Genomic DNA, 19188 nt, shown 5'->3' with positions numbered 1-19188 from the left:
TACAGAGAGGAGGATCCAAACGGCCAGGAATATTAACAGCCTACAACCTACACAGCAGTGTGGTGCAGAATTTCTGCTGAGAGGGAAATCTATGCACATTATCCTAGTGCCAAGTAATACAATAAGATCTACTCATTTAATCATGCTTTCGAACAGGCATGATGGGATTCTTCAGGATGGACTTTTTGCAGAGCTGCAAAGCTGCAGGGTTTTTCTCTGTTCTTACAGAAAACACACAGCATTGATTTTTATTCCTTTCAGTGTGGGCTGCTCAGCATATTTGTGAACCTCTTACAAGGCAAAAGCCCCTGTAGCTATTTCGGGAGCAACTAGGTCTTGGGTAGATAAACATGTGTTGTAAAACTCTGCAAAGTTAACTTTTGTGAGTTAATTATTTATAGGTGGCCCACTGATCCTTGTGAACTGCTGCAGGGGGGGGGGAGAGGCAGACTGAGTGTTGTCTCTCAGGAAACATGTCCGACAAGCCTGTTTGTGTCCGAGATTTTGAGCACCGTGCTAAAAGAGTCTTGCCAAAAGCAGTGTTTGATTATTATTTCTCAGGAGCAGATGAGCAGGAATCTCTAGCTGATAATGTAGCTGCTTTCTCAAGGTATGTATCCTGATGTGGCATGATTTTTCTTACACCTCAGAGAACACAGGAAGAACAGAAATCCTGCAACTGCACTGCTAGAACAGCTCATTCATGTACCATGTACTATTCTCGGCTAAGGCTTAGAGTATGCATCTTTTATGGTGAATCTTTACCCCTTTTTTGTTTTTATTACATTATCTTATTTGTCTCTGGATAATAGGAAATGTAGGAAATATCTGAATTTACCTAGAATACTGTGCAAAATCAGTGACCACCCTTAATTGTTGTTTCCATTCCAAATGGACATTAAATGCAAGTTATTCATTTATCAGGAGATTACATAGAACTCGATTTGCAAGGGGAAAGGGAAAGTCAGAGGATAATAATTGGAAAAACAGACATTTCCAGAACTGCATTAAGAATGAATTCCATTAAAATCAATCGAAGATACAGAGAAAATGGGACTCCTAACAATCGTGCAAGAGCTGGTAGACCAACAAAACTGTCACCATTAAATAAACAGTACTTAAGGCTTTCGTCCTTGATCAAGCTCCACTCTTACTTCAGAGCTGAAAAATCCACAGTTGTTTCTGTCTATCGTTTTATTGTGAGAAGACAACTCGATACTGAGTCTGAAAGGATGTGTAGTGGTCAAGATGCCCCTACTGAGAAAAGAAATAGACAAAAAAAAGAATTTGCAAATCAAATCATGAAGGTGCTGGTGTTCCCAGAACAATGGACTGACTACCCCAAAGTCCAGACCTCAGCAGAATTTAATATGTTTGGGAATTACACAGAACATGTGAAGCAGAAAATCAACCAACTTCAATGACTGAACTTTGGAGGTGTGGAAAAATATCCCTCCAGATTTCTTTGAAACAGAAAACGAGGCTCCTGAAAAGAATGGAAGCTGGAATAAAGAATGAAGAGTTAACACATAAAATAATGAAAATGTAGTATTATATTTAGATGTTGAGGCTTCTGTATATTTTTCTGTTAAATATGTTTTCTGCTTTCTTTTCTGACTAAAAAACTGCTTTGTACCTAAAAGCCATTTTGACTGGAAATGAAAAAACAAGTGGTCTCTGACTTTCACACAATACTGTTTGTCAGTTATCCTCTTGAGCAATACACACATAACTCATTTTACGGCACTCTTGGTAGGTCAGAAAAGTTAATAAAAAATGACTAAACTTTGCTATTCAAAGTGTTGAATCGCAGTCCGAAAAAGAATATTTATTGTGTATTATTGTGGATTATAAGCTTTCAATTATGCTGTAAAAGGAGCATAACAAAGAACACAATGTGGATGTCCTACAGAGGAGCCTGGTAATCAAACGCCTCAGATCTTTGAGTTTTAAACCTGAAAAACAAAGTATTTCTGAAAGAGCTACAGATTATTTGCCATGTACAAGGGCCCCTTTAAACTGTCACTTGGAGACAAGTAACATGGACATGTTCTGGTGGAAATGAGGCCAAAAGTGTTTCTCTGAACGGTGAAACATCAAGCAGGTAATACAGGCCATCACAACAATGGTTTTGGGAAATTGCTTTTCAGACAGCAAGTTAATAGCATGAGTCATTCCATTACAGCACGTCAGTCCGCGCCAATTCAAAGACTAAAATATGCCTTAACTGTTTCAAAACCACACTTTCTGCCTATTTTTAAGAGGACTCTGTTTGGATGTTTGGAGTCAGAGTTATCATTATGGATATTTCTCTAAGCTTTGACCACTTTGCTCGGCTGTGTGGGTGGTCAGACTTTCCGTGAAGACCAACTGAGGTGAGGAAAGTGCCCTGCGGCGGTGGCAACAAAAGAAAAGGCTATCATTATCCGCATAAACAATGCTACATTATTTATGGAATAATCAAGAGCCACCTATAAGTCCTGGTTCCAGACGGTCATTATGGAAAGTTCAAAGATGCAGTCAACCATCCCAGGCCTAATGAGTCTAACCACATCAGCCATTAACAGTGGCAGGCAACAATTAGAGTCCAACAGAGGGTTCTGTTTCTCACCTTATATATGACCTACAAATCACTAAAAAGCAAGCCTGACTTTATGGCAGAGCCTGTCTGTTGCTACATACTTACTTATACAGCATTCTGCTTTGGGAGACAGTAGAAACAGTTCCTAAAGGGATGTCAAAGGAAGGAAGAAAGGGTGGAGAGCAGACACTAAAAGAGATACAATGATGAAACATAATGACAACTTGCATTTTAAAGTGTGGAAACAGTTTGGTAAAATGACTGCTGAAAGCGAAAAGAACGATGAGTCAACAAGATGGAAAAGAAGAATGGAAAAGAGTGTATTGAACTGGAACAGTGCAAAAGTCCAGTCCAAAGTTTGACAGCTTTAGCTTGAAACAAGTGGAAAAATGTCTAGTGTTTTTTAAAGTATCTATGAAGAAGAGATAAAAAAGAAACAATATGTGCAAATGATTGAGCTACATAAGGACAGTTTGAGCTATATTGTATGAGTAAGGAGTAAATTTGAAAAATGAACATATGGGATATGAGAAGAATCCCAATGAATGCAAGCTAACATCATGCAAAGTTAGGAAGCAGTCCACTGTCCAAGCTTTGTAGAACTAATTATTCATTTATTTCCCCTTAACTTTACCCTAATGCTGAATGCTGACTAACTTCAAAAACCTAAGCCTAACTCTGGTTCTAACGATAAACCAGGAAGAGTTCTGTGTTCCCAAGTTCCTACGATCCCTCCGATATGTGTGTTACATCATACCTCAGACATTTAGTCTTATTGTCAAGTATAAAGCAACATGGCTCTGAAACATGAGCCAAGGGAAATCATGGATACTGTCATTAATATATGAAAGAATATGATGCACTTATGATCACAAATAAATCGAACCTATGTCCAATCATAGCTTAGTAACTGTAACTAGACTTGGGCAATTTTGACAAGTTTTGGAATAAAGAAAGGTATGTTTAAATCAGATACTCAGTATTTCATGAGTTTATAAGGGGATGAAATTCGTTGATTTCCTAAACACAGGGGAGAAATACTGGATCATTAGAATACGTCACATCACCTCTGTACTATTCACTCTAGTAGTAAGTAGATATAAAAGCAAGTATGTTCATATAAAGAACACTTCAATTTTTTCTTACTAAGGGTGTCTCTAATTTCACTCAAGTACTGCATTTGTTTTTTTTTTTAATTTGTATTTACAGTTATTACTAAGACAGTTTCCACTAGGGAGTGTATAAGGTTGTTTGCAAAATTACATAGAGAGAGAACAATGAATCTGGGGAACTTAGGGCCCGGGAATCATAAGGAAATCACCAGAAGAACCACAGCAAGTCAGTGACTAAAGGTGCTGTCTGTAAGATTTAGAGGGATCTATTAGCAGAAATGGAATATATAACACAAAGCCATTAGTGCATAATCACTTATAACCAGAGGTGGACGAAGTACACAAATCATGTACTTGAGTTAAAGTAGAGATACCCAAGATAAAATGTTACTCCAGTAAAAGTAGAAGTCCTTACTCTAGACCTCAACTTGAGTAAAAGTATAAAAGTATTTGCCTTCAAATGTACTTAAGTATCGAAAGTAAAAGTACTAAAAGATTAATTATGGCTCCTGTTATCATTTTTATAACAAGACTCGCTTCCTGAACTCATTTCAGGTGAAAATGCTCCAGTGTCTCTCTTGGTAAACCAGTCTTTTAATAGAATGTCAATAATTAGTGACGCTGACGTCTATTAAAATGATCATAAGCACAAAACACTGAAGGTAAACAGTTTCCATCAGGGAGAACCGAGTGGCTCTGAAATCACTTTTACAAACAAGTTTCAGTTTAAGATTACTTTATAAATTTGTTACAAGTTGAATAAAAACTGGCTTTAAACTCAAGTTCACAAATAAGTTTTCCTTTACTGTATTGATCTGTAGGCCTCTGTTCATAAACATAAACCAGCCCAAACTAATTTACTATAAAACGAAAGTGTTTGTATGAATTCAGAAAAAAAGAAACATGACAGTCACAGCTGCATATGTGTATATAATTCTATATTGTGGTTTATTTACACAAAGTTAGGTTAGTTCCATCATTTAGGTAGACGTAAGTGCTCTCAAATTTTTATGCTGCTGCACGGGTCGGTATGATGCTTTGCGCTTCTTTTGTTTTGACATGTTACATTTTTATACACGCAAAAACCAAAAGGAACAACAGATTTTTCAAAATGTAGTGGAGTAAAAAGTAAGATATTTGACTTTGAAATGTAGTGGAGTGAAAGTAAAAAGTCGCCCAAAATGGAAATACTTAAGTAAAGTACAGATACACGAAAAAATTACTTAAGTACAGTAACAAATTATATTTACTTAGTTACAGTCCACCACTGCCTATAACTATGAATCATTGTGTTTGCTTTAGCTCAATCCTGCTTCTGGAGATCTACCACCCTGGAGAGTTCAGGTCCAACACACCTGGCTCCAATATTCAGATGCACCTGAAGGCCTTCATTAACTGAATCAGGTGTGTTTGATTAGAGATAGAACGAAGCTGTAAAGGGTGGTAGATCTCCAGGACCAGGACTGAGCCTTCCTGTTCTAGAGAGTGCCTTTTGTGTTTTTACATTCAAGCCGCAGCTTGAATTTAGTGGCTCCATGGCATCAGTTGGAAGACATGGAAAGAAGAAGAATCATGTGAGAATTGAAGAAACCCAAATTTTCATAAATGAAAGGTCATACTTATTATTTAGCACAAGGAAAAACATAGGAGGTGAATTATCAGTGTCAAAGAAACAGAAACACAATCAGGACTGGTGATGAACGGCCACTGTAGGTTCTACTAAACGCTTGGAAAGGGAGGAGTGAGGGAGGGGTGTTCAGTTGGCTGCAATCTGCAATCTCACTGCTAGATGCCATTAAATCTCACATACAGCTCCTTTGATATTTCACTATCTAATTTTCATTGTAGGTGGTGCTTGTTCCCCCGTGTGCTGAAAGATGTGTCCAGAGTGGACATGTCCACCACAGTGTTGGGCCAGAAGCTCAACATGCCGATATGTGTGGCAGCCACTGCCATGCAGAGGATGGCTCACCCTGATGGAGAAACAGCTACTGCAAGAGGTAAACCATAAAGCTAAGGACCAGTTTACCTGGCATATGGGCCTCTATAATGGGTTGCTAATATAATTCACCACTTGGTGGAGCTCCAGGTCTGTGTTGGATAATACTGCAGCAGGCTTTCAACCACTAAAACAACTTGAGCACTGCTACATACTTCTGGTGAACATTAGGTTTTTCCAAGCAGTCTGTTCTAATTGAGTAACTATTACATGCTCCACTTGTGAGGTTTGGCTGCAAACGATAGAATATCATCCTTACAGCTTAAAACTGTGTATTAAAGCCTGTGGTGGTTGTGGCTTATAGCCTAATGCACCATTTTTTTTGGCTGAAAGTAAGTGAAATAAATGATATCGGCCACATTATGGTCCCATAAAGTTACATTTTTGTCCCAACACTCAGTACTTTGCTTAAGTTATTTCACAGAAGTGTTCTTCTTTCTATGTATATTTTTAAATACATGCTATAAGCCTAATTAGGGCTTTTTCCAGCATTGTATAGCACAAATTTGGGTTGGGCAATATGACAGTATGTTGTCATCTGGAGAAATGATGTCACAAGTATTTCTGAGTATATCATGGGTATATTCAGTACTTCTAGCACAGTGAATGTCTCCGTATATCATAAAAATATGTATAGAGTCCAGTTGAACAGAGCCTGTAAACATCAACAGCAACCAACTGTACAGCAACAAGTAACCATGTGGATGTCGGTGTATGACATCATGAACTTATTTGGTATTTACTGTTATATTTTTCCTCCAATTCCTTCTTAGATTAATTCCGCAGTTGTTCATTTCTTTTTAAATCATTGTGTTTACAGTTTAGAGGGTGATTCTATAATTAAAGAACCATTGCTACTTGAAAGTTTGTGAACCTTTTATCATTTTGAGAATTTCTACATAAATGTGACTTAAAATAAGATCAAATCTTCATTTACCTCATAACAATAGATAAATAGATTTATAAATGTTGATCAGCCCTGCACAATGACTTGGAGGAATCTTGGCCCATTCCTCCTTTCAGAACTGCTTCAACTCTGCTTTGTTGGTGGGCCTTCTTGCATGAACGCCTCACCTTAGGTTCTGCCTCAACATTTTTATTAGATCAAGGACTTTTTAAGGTCTGGACTTTGACTAAACCATTCCAAAATGCATCATTCCATCATTTCTTCTGCTTTAACCATTCTTTTGTTTGCAAAATATTGTGATATGTATCTCATGTATTGTGGAAATGCCTTAAAGTAGCATGATACTATACTTTTATCATATCGCCCAGCCTTATAAATCACAGGCATTCTGTTTTTCTCTGCTGCTCTTCTCCTAGCTTGCCTGTCTGCTGGTACAGGTATGATGCTGAGCTCCTGGGCCACCTCTACTATAGAGGAGGTGGCTGAGGCAGCCCCGGGCGGCCTGCGCTGGATGCAGCTGTACATTTACAAAGACCGTGCTCTGACTCACTCTCTGGTCAGGAGGGCTGAAGAGGCTGGGTATAAGGGTATCTTTGTCACTGTGGACACACCTTATCTTGGCAAGCGGCGTGATGACGTGCGCAACCGCTTTAAGCTGCCCTCTCATTTGAGGTAAAAAAGCTGAGGCAACCACGCGTGACATGCTCCTGAGCCAAGTGCAGGGTTTTAACAGCTATTTGTGAAACGTGGAGGTCTTACTGTGTGTCATACTGAACACATCCTCCAACATCTTTCAACTTTAGTTAACTACTGCATCTGCATCTTTGGGGGAAAAACAATGTCTCCTGTTTTGTTTAAACACACAAAACCCAACAGAAATTATAACAGAGAGAAAACTATCTAGGTCACCACTACACTTTCACCACAGTGAAAATATGCTGGAACTACGTTCGCTGTGGGCAGCTGACCTAAACTCAACATTAGAAAACCACTCATGACTGACTGCATGTCTGAGAGAAGCATCTAATACCGATGTTTCTTGAAAAACAATAGGTTGTCTGAATTTGGCCCAACACAGACGACATCTTTCAGTTTTGTTTTCTCTTGAAAACTGAACTGCTTCCACTCAACAACTTTATGTATTTATGGAAACAGAAATCTGGCTGCTAAACTGGGGAAGCCTTTTCCCAGCATCATACAGTAGATTAGCAAGTCACTCATGGGGATTAATAGGAACTGGTTAATCTTTGCTGCCCCTCGTTATGTTATGCTAAAGAAAAACAGCTTCATGAAAGCAAAGGCTTCCTGTCTTGTACCACGAGGTGAATTATTGCAATCAGAAAACTGAAAAGAAGTTTGTGAGCAGATCGTATATTTTGCAAGACTGCCTCCCCTTTCCATCAGCAATGACACAACACAAGCTTCTTAGGCTTTCCTGAAGATCTTTTGCTTGGCCTCACAAATCAAAGCGCAGCAGCACCAACAAGGTGCCATTCAGCTGCTGGTCGGCTGCTGCTTGGCTAAGTCCTGAGCTCAGCTTTCACACGGTGACCAAAAACAACACGCTCAAAATTAATTCCATTTTTTTTGCCCTCTTTCTTTTCCAGGATGGCCAATTTTGAATCCCCTGATTTAGCGTTCTCCTCAAAGGAGGGCTATGGGGAGGACAGCGGGCTGGCAGTGTATGTGGCACAGGCCATAGATCCCTCGCTGAAGTGGGAGGACATCGCCTGGCTGAAGCGAATCACGTCCCTGCCCGTGGTGGTCAAAGGGGTTTTGAGAGGTTAGCGCTCCAGCCGGGAGGAGCGAGCCCAGCGTCTGCTGAAGGCCGCACTGTGGGTCGGCTCAGCAGTCTGCGGCTTTTCAGCTCCATTATGCTCTCTCACCGCTGGAAGTGGATGGCTGATATGTTGTAAAAGGGTCCATTTACATAATCCAATCCCAATACAAATGATGTGTGACCTGCATGTCAGCAAGAGGGTGTTAATTAAAGACTCCATGTTGTGCATTTTATCTCATGGTAGGGGAGATAAGCAGTGCAGCACACAAGCCCTTCACATAATTGCCTCCATATGTCTGAGAATTGTTATAATTTTTTGAGATAGACCTTTCAGGTCCTGCTGGGTCAGGAGGTAAGAGACTTCCGAAATGGAGTTTAAAGTGATAGTTTGGCCAAAAAAAAAATCAATTCAGCAGTTTTGCCTTACTTACTAACTATAGTCAGATTAGACATGTTTCTCATCTGAGATTAGCTTCCTTAGTTTTGCACTGGAGCTATGAGGCTATTGTATCTAGCATGAAATGCCTGACTAATTAGCATCATGCTATCTGCATGCCTAAATAATTTGTCAACAGTTGTCTCAAAAATGGGCAAAGTATGTTAAATAGGTAAAAACAATCTCCAAAAGTTCCAAAAGACCACTTTCAAGAATGTTTTTTTATTTCATCATATACATTGATAAGAGTGGGCTTTACACATACAGGAAATATCAATGCTATTTTATAAATAATATCAAATTTTATAAGAGAAATAGAAATATTTTCCTTCATATGTCAGCTCTTATTCTTTTCAAAAACCTGTTCAAAATTTGTTACAAGTGAATATGCATTTTGGCAATTTGGCTGAAACCCTTCAATTGTAGCAGCCATGTTAAATCCTCAATTTTGTCCATTTTTTGTAGGTATCAGCCTATAAACCTGTCCATTTTTATAGATTACAGTATGTCATATGGTGTCAGACACCACATAAGCAAGTTTATTTAAGATTAGATGACAGGGATTTCCGCCAGTTTTTCAAATGTTCTGCATGATTAAATCATAAAAGTCATGATTTGTTTATGTGAAATGCTGCTCTAGAAAAAACTTACCGAGTCAGAATTCACAGTGGTGGTGATAGGAACCAGACATCTGACATGTTTAATGTCTCAAAAAGCTCTTTCACAGAAAACTGTTACACTGAGTTTTGAGTCATAGTTTAAGTACACTAAAACAAGTATTTTTTCAGATTTAGTACTATTTTACTCTCATCAACATTACACAGCAAAACTCAGAAGACATGTAGGTTCACAGGTCATTTTGAAATGTGAATAACATGGCTATATTTGTGCTGTAGTCATTGTGACTCCTGGTTCCTATCACCACCACTGTAAAGAAATCAGAGTCAGTTTCTTTACAGTGAACCATTCTACATCAAACTACTCTAAATGGTTTTGTTTATATCTCATCAACTAAATAAATGGGTAGAAAAAAGTGAAACATGGGTGGAGTATCCACTTTAACAACATGATTTGTGACAAGTATGTGATGATTTAGGTATGCAGTTTCTATGATGCTAATTGGTGGCATAAAAGCTTTGATTACTTTTTAGTCTTGAAGGTAGGAGAAGGTAAAACATCCTTGTAATGCAAGTTAAGATAAAGGCAACGTTGGACCGTTTCTTTTGGTCCAAGCTTGTTCCTAGTGTGGAACAATGTATATAACCCAGCAATATTTACAAATTGTATTCACCACACAAAGACTGATTAACAGTTTAGAGCTCTGAAAACGACGCTGCTTCCTTTAAACATCTATATCACTCAAAGAGGGATTTGTATGCTTAACTCCCATAACAAGAGCTGCCATAATAAAGGGATTGCAACATTGTGTTTATGCTCAATCTTTGTTGCAGCGGAAGAAGCCAAAGAAGCTCTGAAATATGGTGTTGATGGGATACTTGTGTCAAACCATGGAGCAAGACAGCTTGATGGTGTTCTAGCCACTGTAAGTGCCTGGTGAAATAATAAAAGCAGTACTTATTCTCTAGAGTTCTCCAGGCCACATGTTGTCTTTTCGGTAATCTACTGGGGCCTGAAAATTGCAACTCAGCTACTTCAAAATGCAGTTGGTAGTAACTTAAAATGTGACACTGAGGAGCGAATGAAAGCTTTGATTTAATGCATGCTGTTAAATAGTATTATAGAGTTTTATAGTTGTCATATAGTGCTTGGGCGGTATGCATAGCCAGTCATAATTCAGTCGTGATGTTTTTTCTGTTTGGGTTGCTCGTCACCTTTATTTTTAGAAGTTAAAGGCTTATTTCAGCACAATATCACTCAAACATGATTGACATTGCCGTCGTTTTAAATGAAAGGTTTACCAAATAAGTAAATGTACACAATTTTCTCTGTACCTTTTCCAGTTAAGGTAGCCAAAACACTGATTACCCCCTGCAATAAAATCTTTCAGAATAAAAATAAATAGAAATAAGTTTGAAATACGTCAAATGAGCTAAAATGTACCTAATCTCAGCAAAACATGTGTAGCTACATGTGCATATTTGTGATGTGTAAGAGCAGATTGATGCTTTGCCTGAGATCGTGGAGGCGGTGGACGGTCAGGTAGAGGTTTACCTGGATGGAGGGATACAGAAGGGTACAGACGTGCTGAAGGCTCTTGCACTGGGGGCGAAGGCCGTGTTTGTGGGGAGACCCATCCTGTGGGGTCTGGCCTGTGAGGTGAGACCTAGAGAATATTCCGCTTTCATCATGTTATAGCTAATGATAGTACCACAGTGTGAAAGTTTCTGAGTCCCATGAGGTCAATGCTCTGTACTAGTGAATGTCTCTTGCCGTTATTAGGGAGAGAAAGGTGTCAGCGATGTGCTCCAGCTGCTGCGAGAGGAGCTTCACCTTGCATTAGCCCTTTCAGGTAGTTCCTTCTTCCTGTTCATGGATAGGACTGGGACGATAAGCAATTTTGAAAAAAAAAACGTATACATTGTGACAAAACTCAAACTGTGACAAAACAGTTTTAAAAACATAAGTATTAACACAATCTTTCTTTAAAGTTCATGGGTGCTCCTGTAGTTAGTTTGCTCTTTTTAATGCTCAAAGCTCTGAGCTAAAACCAATCCTGAAGGTCCACCACACACTCAGAACCTCTCCACTGTGAGGGTTGGTGGATGTGCTGTCCTCCAGTGGAGCTCTATGTGACATCTTTTAGCAGAATAGGCTGTTACCCTGGGGAAGTGTCTTTGTGTTGCCCTGGCTTTAAAAAGTTAACAATGTTGCTGTTACTACTTTTTATTTTTTCTTCCTCTTTGCCTTCTTATCTTCTCAGAAGAAAATCTGCATTGGACTTGATGTGAAGGTTTCAGTGCATTAAGTCCATTAAAATATGTGGTTGGTATAGAGTAGTGGGTAACACCTCTGCCCTCTATGCTGTAAACTGGGGTTCAATCCCCACCTGGGTAAACACCCTGCACTGTACCAATAAAAGTTCTTGGGCAAGTGTAACGAGGAGCGATGAGGCGGATGCATACGCTGAGATAAGCACGTTTTATTGAGGGCAAATCCAGGGTCGTGGTCGAAACAGTCCAGGGTCAATGAGCCAGTATGTTGAGCAGGAGGGCCAGACATAATGAAAATAAACAAGTTACACAAACAACAGGGCCAGAAGATCAATCAACATACAACGCATCAAACCTCAAACATGAAACATATCAAACAAAGACCAGCACAAGACTAGGGAAAACACAGGGCTTAAATACAAGAGGGCTAACAAGGGATAACAGGACGCAGATGGAAAATAGGTGGGAACAATCAGTGGCAGAGTCAGAAAACAAGGGGGCTGTGAAGAAATCAAAAGAAAAGCACATGACAAGACTAAAAGGTAAACAAAAGCACATGAGGAGACTGGGAGGGGCCAATCGTGACAGCAAGACTCCTAACACTACCTTCGTCTAACTGTGTAAAATGATTAAACTGTAAGTCGCTCTGGATAAGAGCGTCTGCTAAATGCCGTAAATGTAGTGAATATCTACTCTGTGTGAATAGACAAGTAAACATTACTAATTCTCTTTATCAGGTTAATGGCCATTACCTATAATCGTTGACAAGTCAAATGAATTTGTGCTCAATAGTTGCTCCCAGTGCTATTCACATTTATCCAATAAAAAAATCCACTTAAAAAATGTCACACCATGGAAAATGTAGATATACTGTACATATGTGCATTTTGATTTGTCAGTATTACATCATATATTGTTGCATTACATTTGTCATTTTAAGATATTTTATCATGTTGTGTTCCCTAAGGATGCCGTTCTTTGAAGGAAGTTGATAGAACCCTTGTGAGAAGATCTGGACACGTCTCAAGGATCTGACGGTCTGGACAAATTTATCATTAAAGTGTCAGGGCTTGGAAACTCTGGGTTTCAGTTAAAACACCATCCAAGTTAAATTGTTGCCAAAAAGTCATTAGAATGATGTTGTTTATTGCTTTTCAAAATAAACTAGCGTCCAATTGAACTGCATTCTGTACAACATCAAATCACTTTCTCCTAAATAATTTCTGCATAACTTTACAATGAGATAAAAATGTGTGGAATTGTGAATATATATAATATATAATGTTTTATCCTAGTAAATCAACCAAAATAAAGGTGGAATTAATCCAAACTATTACACTTTGTCATTCTTTTCTAAAAGCACCCATTAGAATGGGCTCATTCTTATCAAAGTGTCCTCATTACATGACTGTATTAAAAACAGCAGCATGCTCTTCTGGCTTTTTGTGTGTTTGGATGTTTTCTAGGTTGTGGTAACAGTGAGGGAAAATCATATGTCCTGATATAGCCTCTCATGCCACACTGTTGCTGCTGGGTGTCTCTCATGAATATGTAAACTCCCCTGACGAGGCCTAAAAAGGCAAACGGGTTTGTAAGAAGTTCAGGAAGGTCACCCAAATGCTTTGGGATTTCTTTACTAGCTCTTTCCATGGCTGAGCTGCCGCTCCTGAATGAAGCCATTATATGCGTGGACTCGGAGCAGGAAAACAAACTTTGTCAGGACTCTGTTCATTAGCACCTAGCACTTTGTTTGAACCTCCTCCGTTCACAGGGGCCAGCGAAGGGAACATTTCCCTCCTGCTGAAATCAAATGAAATGTACAGCATATGAAGGAGGCACTGGGGGTTTTCACAGTGAGCTTAAACTCTGTAAGATATAAAACCTCCACACCACATCTGAGCAATTAAATATGAGGAAAAAAATGTTCTAATGCAAACATGACCCACATGAACTGTAGGTCTTAAATTGAAAAAAATGGAAGGAGGTATTTTATTTATATCCTTATTAAAGTAGATCAGAGAACTGCAGTTATCATGGTGATGATTAATAATTCTCTCTTTCATTAAGTAACAGAGTGGAGTGGACACACCTGTTTCTACACATTTTTCACTGAAAAATATTTTTATATTTTTGCATCAGTGAAGAAGGCAAATGCTCTGTTATTGAACAGTCAGTGAGGGAGGACTGCCACTGAAATAGCTGAGATAGCCAGCAGGCCACTTCTAGCCATACACTTTCACCTGATGGTAGGCACTAACACTGCATGAGCTATCCTATTGCCCAGGAAAGCATAGCACAAACAACACGTATGCACATCTATGTTGTTGTTGTTATGCTAGCAACAACTTACCAAAGAACCTCTTTGGGCAGTCGCTCTGCATGGCAACATCTCCCCCGCACTCATGGCAGTGTGAGCCATTGCAATATATTTTTAATAAAATCTTTTGTCAAAATATGTATAAATAAAATATGTATAAATAAAAATATGTCAACTAATTTTTTTTAACCTCTGAGAAGGCCAGGGCCCGTCAGCAGGCCCAAAATTTTACTACACACGTGTACAACTTAAGAATAGATCAACCAGTTTGCAATGAAGTCCTAGTACTGAATAATAAGCCTTAGTATGTAATAAATGAGATTTTAAAAGGTTAACATAGGCTGCTGCATACATAAACTGTTGACTACTGTTGGGCAGCAGTTTACTGGAAGAAGCCGATGACAAGTGATTATTCAAACCAATCAGAATGTCAGGCTATTTGCTTGACCAAATACCACAGAGAAAGTGAGCTGAAGCTCATTAGAAAACCTCTTAATTGTAGCAAAATCAAATATAAAGCATCGATTTAATGAAAAAAAAAAAGTGATATTGGGCTTTGGAGGGCAGCATGTTGTTTCTTCTCTCTCTCGCTCTCTCTCTCACTCTTTCTCTCCCTCTCTCTCTTTCTCGCTCTCTCTCTCACTCTCTCACTTGATGGATGACCAGGTTGAACATAACTATACCTCCATAATCCAATGTTCCACACAGATTCAAGGACTGACCTCTGGCAGAAAATAAAAGCTTAACACTGCTGCCATGGAGTTGTTTACTTTGCTGTGGCTATACTATGCTTGATTATTGTGCCTATACAGTCCTGATCAGGCCGTGAAGTGTTTTTACAGCTTTTCACTCCATTTGCAATATCCATCCATCCATCCATTTTTTAAGCCGCTTCTCCGTCAGGGTCGCGGGGGGATGCTGGAGCCTATCCCAGCAGTCTTCGGGCGAAAGGCAGGATACACCCTGGACAGGTCGCCAGTCCATCGCAGGGCAGACAGACAGACACAGACAGTCACTCACACACTCACACCTAGGGGCAATTTAGCATGTCCAATTGGCCTGACTGCATGTCTTTGGACTGTGGGAGGAAACCAGAGAACCCGGAGGAAACCCACGCAGACACGGGGAGAACATGCAAACTCCACACAGAGAGGACCCTGGCCGCCCGGCCGGGGAATCGAACCCAGGCCCTCCTCGCTGTGAGGCGACAGCGCTACCCACCACGCCACCGTGCCGCCCCATTTGCAATATAGTTTAGTTTTTTTTTTTGCAAATCTTGTTAGAGATATTTTTAAGATTTACGATCGAGTTGCCAGTTTAAAGCAGTCTCATATATCTTTTTCTAGCAAAGTTCTTCAAAAGGCTATTTGTGGTTTGTTACTGTTCAGTTATATCTGTTTGGCATTTTTAAAACTTTGATAACTTGATGCATTTTCAAAATGGTTTATAGATTATTCAATGACTAATACAGTCAGTAGTGGTGGTCCTTTGTTGAGTATTGCTGCCACGACTGTCCTATTTCAACCAGTATCCAGTCTTAATTACTGTTCAGAAGTATATGTCTGTGTTGGGTTATATTTGACCTGGCTGTTGAGTGTAACTGTGGTGGTGATCTTTGGTGTGGTAGTTGAAGCTAGCCCATCACCAATGCTGGCAAAGCTGAGCTTCAGTTATCTCAATATATCCCTGCCTGTGCACCACAGAGATAAAGAGAGAGAGAGAGAGGTTTGCATTTTGAGAATCGCTTATATTCCTGCTCCGCTCCACTGAAAACAGCCAGCATCACACAGCCGTTGCTCTAATTTGTTTGAACGTTTGCAAATAGCACAGAGACCACACTGGCCGTAAAAGTTCGCAGAGGTTTTGCTTAACAAGGCACTTTGGCCTGACCAAAGTTAGGGCCGTCTGCCCAACATGCAAACTGAGAAGAAGGAGACAAAAGCCACTCATCACAGGCCCTGAGAGGAAAGAAGATTGTGATTATTGCTCTCTCAGTGGGAGAGCGCATAGTAGGAAAGCATAAAGAGGACAAAAATAAAGAGTTTTTTACAGTTGAAAAAAAAGCTGTAACCAGTGAGTAAACATTTAGTGATGGTATGGGGTCTTTGGGATAATACATTTGAAATTGTGTGTTATATTAAGGACATGTTAAGAACAAAAAAGAACATTTACAGTACTAACGTCAGAGACCACCATTTATTCATTTAATGTCAAGTCAAAACAGACATTACATTTTCAGGAGGTGTTTATGAAGACCATCCAATTGCATTGGGAAGAGGAAAGTCAAAGGAACCCATCAGATAAACAGTACTTAAAGCTTTAATCTTTGAGAGAGAGGAGAAAGTCAAACTTCACTCTTGAACCTAAACAAACGAAGGGTGGTCTCTGACTTTTGCACAGTACACATGACTTTGGGTTTTTCAGTAGTAAGGGCTGTAGAGGGTGCCTGCACTGGACAGGCTGTGCCTTGTTGACTCTTATGGTCAAAGTGACAAGAAACAGTATGCAGTCTGAGTGCCTTTTTGCTGACAGTGTACTATACCCGTGCACACACACACACACACACACACACGCACACGCACAAACAGAACATGTATGCTAGACTGTAAACAAAAAGAAAAATAAGCATAAGCTTTGAATAACACTAAATAACATTAATAAACGAATTCTTGAAAATATAAGAGGCCTTAAACTAAAGTATTGTACAGTATTTCCATTTATAACACTATGATGACTCACCATGTGGAAGTAATGGAACTTGAAAGGGGAAGTAGTTAAGAGCACTATGTCCCCTCGAACATTAGTGATCATTTATATGTTAATGTTCTTTAATGTACATATCCTGTAGTGAGTAGAAGTAGAAATGAAAAAATATTACTGCAGTAAAAGGTCCCTGTCTGTACTTTTTTATGAGTAGAAAAAGAAAAACATTTTAATTGTACTTAAGTACCAAATTTATAGCTACCTTACATTGTTAAGGTTATTGTGCTAGATTATTTTGATGAAGTTCGTGTTTAGAGGACATGAATCCACACAGACCTTCTTTACAGAAACTGTATTTATATGTTTTAGTTTGAGTAGAAATATATAGAACCTGATACAGGCTTCTGCCCTATGAGTCCCGTTACTTGGGAATGAATGTTCATAACAGTAACAAACAGAACAAATGTCCATCACTTTAGTTTAAGGGCTCTTATGTCAGTACAATGGACATTCACTTCATAAAATGTCTTCTTGCGATGACTTGTATTAGCTCTTTATAAATATACAATAACTGCTTAAGAAATGTTATTCTATGCATATGCCTGTGTTATAAACTCCCTATGTAGGTAGCCTTCAAAGTGACACCCATAATTCTCTTCAAGATCTGTAAGTAGTAAAATTAAAAAAAAAAAAATGTAGAAAACATTGAGAATAAAGGACATTTATTATGATATAGTGACAAAAAGAGTGGCATTCCACAGAAAAGAGAATAAGAACATCTGAAGAACAAAATATGAAAAGATAAGATACAGGGGAATGTAACATGATTTGGCACAGTGAAAAGACAAGTCTTTGACTGGGATTTGAAGGCTGAGATGGAGGAGATGCTACGGAGGCTCTGTGGGAGTTTCTTCCAGAGTTAAGGCGCCGCAACTCTGAAAGACCTTCTACCCATAGAAGAGAGTCAAACAACTTGTGAAGTAAACCATGACTAGAGGATCTGAGAGTGCAGGCAGGGGGGTAAGGATGGAGTAGATATGCTACAAGTTACAGGTCAAAGAAATATTCCAATGTTTTTCAAATGTTTAATGCCCAGACAATCACCAAAGACAGTCAATTTTTTGTTTTTGTCACCAATAAAAGATGCATTTTTTGGTTAGAAAGTAACTGTTGTAGTTTCAGATTTCTGCTATACAGTAATCAGAAAAGAGGAAAACAAACAAGCAAACAAAAACAAAAAGTGAAAATACTTAATCAAAATCTTGGTCAGTCAAAAGTGGAAGTATGCCATCAAATAAAAGCAGTATATTGGTTTAAATTTAATCAAGCATATAAAAGTAAAATGTAGATGTTTTAATAAATAAATGAAAAGTTTTCTTTATATGGTGGCACATGATGAAGTGACTTGAGGTACAGTGACTAATTAGCGAATTTGGTTGGGCATTTTAATCAATTAATGATTAAATGATTGACATGAGGGTGGCATGGTGGTGTGGTGGGTAGTGCTGTCACCTCACGGTGAGGAGGGCCTATGTTCGATTCCCTGGTCCTCTCTGTGTGGAGTTTGCATGTTCCCCCTGTGTTTGCGTGGGTTTCTTCCGGCATCTTTTATATGTCTGTCTGTCTGTTTGCCCTGCGATAGACTGGCGACCTGTCCATGGTGTATCCTGCCTTCCGCCCGATGACCACTGGGATAGGCTCCAGCACCCCCCTGCGACCCTGAGATAGAAGCGGCTTAGAAAATGGACGGATGGATGATTGACATGAACTGCAACTCAATTGATTGGAAAGAGAAAAAAGAGAAAAATCTCCTAGAAATGTGTACTTTAAAGGCATACATGGAAAATGTAATTAATAAAAAGTGTTTTTTTTCTCTTTCGGCTGCTCCCTTTAGGGGTCGCCACAGCGGATCATCTGCCTCCATCTTGCCCTATCCATTGCCTCCTCTACTTTCACACCAACCATCTCCATGTCCACCTTAACTACATCCATAAACCTTCTCTGAGGTCTACCTCTTCTCCTTCTACCCAGCAGCTCCATCTCCAGCATTCTTTGCCCAATATATCCACTATTCCTCCTTAACACATGTCCGAACCATCTCAACCTGGCCTCTCTGGCTTTATCTCCAAACTGCTCCACCTTCACTGTCCCTCTGATCTGCTCATTTCTAATCTTGTCCATCCTTGTCACTCCCAAATTTCTCTTTGAAATGTAATTGAGTAAAAGTACAAGTATTTGCTTTCAAGTAAAGCAAAAAAACCCAGAATAATCCAAAATAATGCTTAAAACTTTAAATTCCCCAGCTTATGACATACTAAAGCTTACCATTCAGTAAGTACAGGCACTGGTTGAGCTATTCTTAGGTTATAGCAGTGCATAATTAAACTTTGGGCCTGCTGGTGCATGAGCTGGAGAATACTGCACCATATTGAGTGTGGAGTCTCCAGCAGAGGGCAATGTTT

General features: G+C 39.2%; 1 protein-coding gene across 1 annotated transcript; it reads left to right on the top strand.

Annotated features, from left to right (window-relative positions):
- The first annotated feature begins 445 nt into the window (after window positions 1-445).
- Window positions 446-13039, top strand: hao1 (hydroxyacid oxidase (glycolate oxidase) 1). Its single transcript, XM_017690949.2, has 8 exons — window positions 446-610; window positions 5542-5693; window positions 7016-7271; window positions 8207-8382; window positions 10267-10358; window positions 10934-11092; window positions 11216-11285; window positions 12674-13039. Exons 1-8 carry the CDS (start codon window positions 474-476, stop codon window positions 12739-12741), a joined length of 1110 nt encoding a protein of 369 aa, XP_017546438.1. The 5' UTR covers window positions 446-473; the 3' UTR covers window positions 12742-13039.
- The last annotated feature ends 6149 nt before the right edge of the window (window positions 13040-19188 follow it).

Source organism: Pygocentrus nattereri, chromosome 10, assembly GCF_015220715.1.
Source record: "Pygocentrus nattereri isolate fPygNat1 chromosome 10, fPygNat1.pri, whole genome shotgun sequence".
Taxonomy (NCBI): domain Eukaryota; kingdom Metazoa; phylum Chordata; class Actinopteri; order Characiformes; family Serrasalmidae; genus Pygocentrus; species Pygocentrus nattereri.
This window is presented reverse-complemented; position numbering and strand designations above follow the sequence as displayed.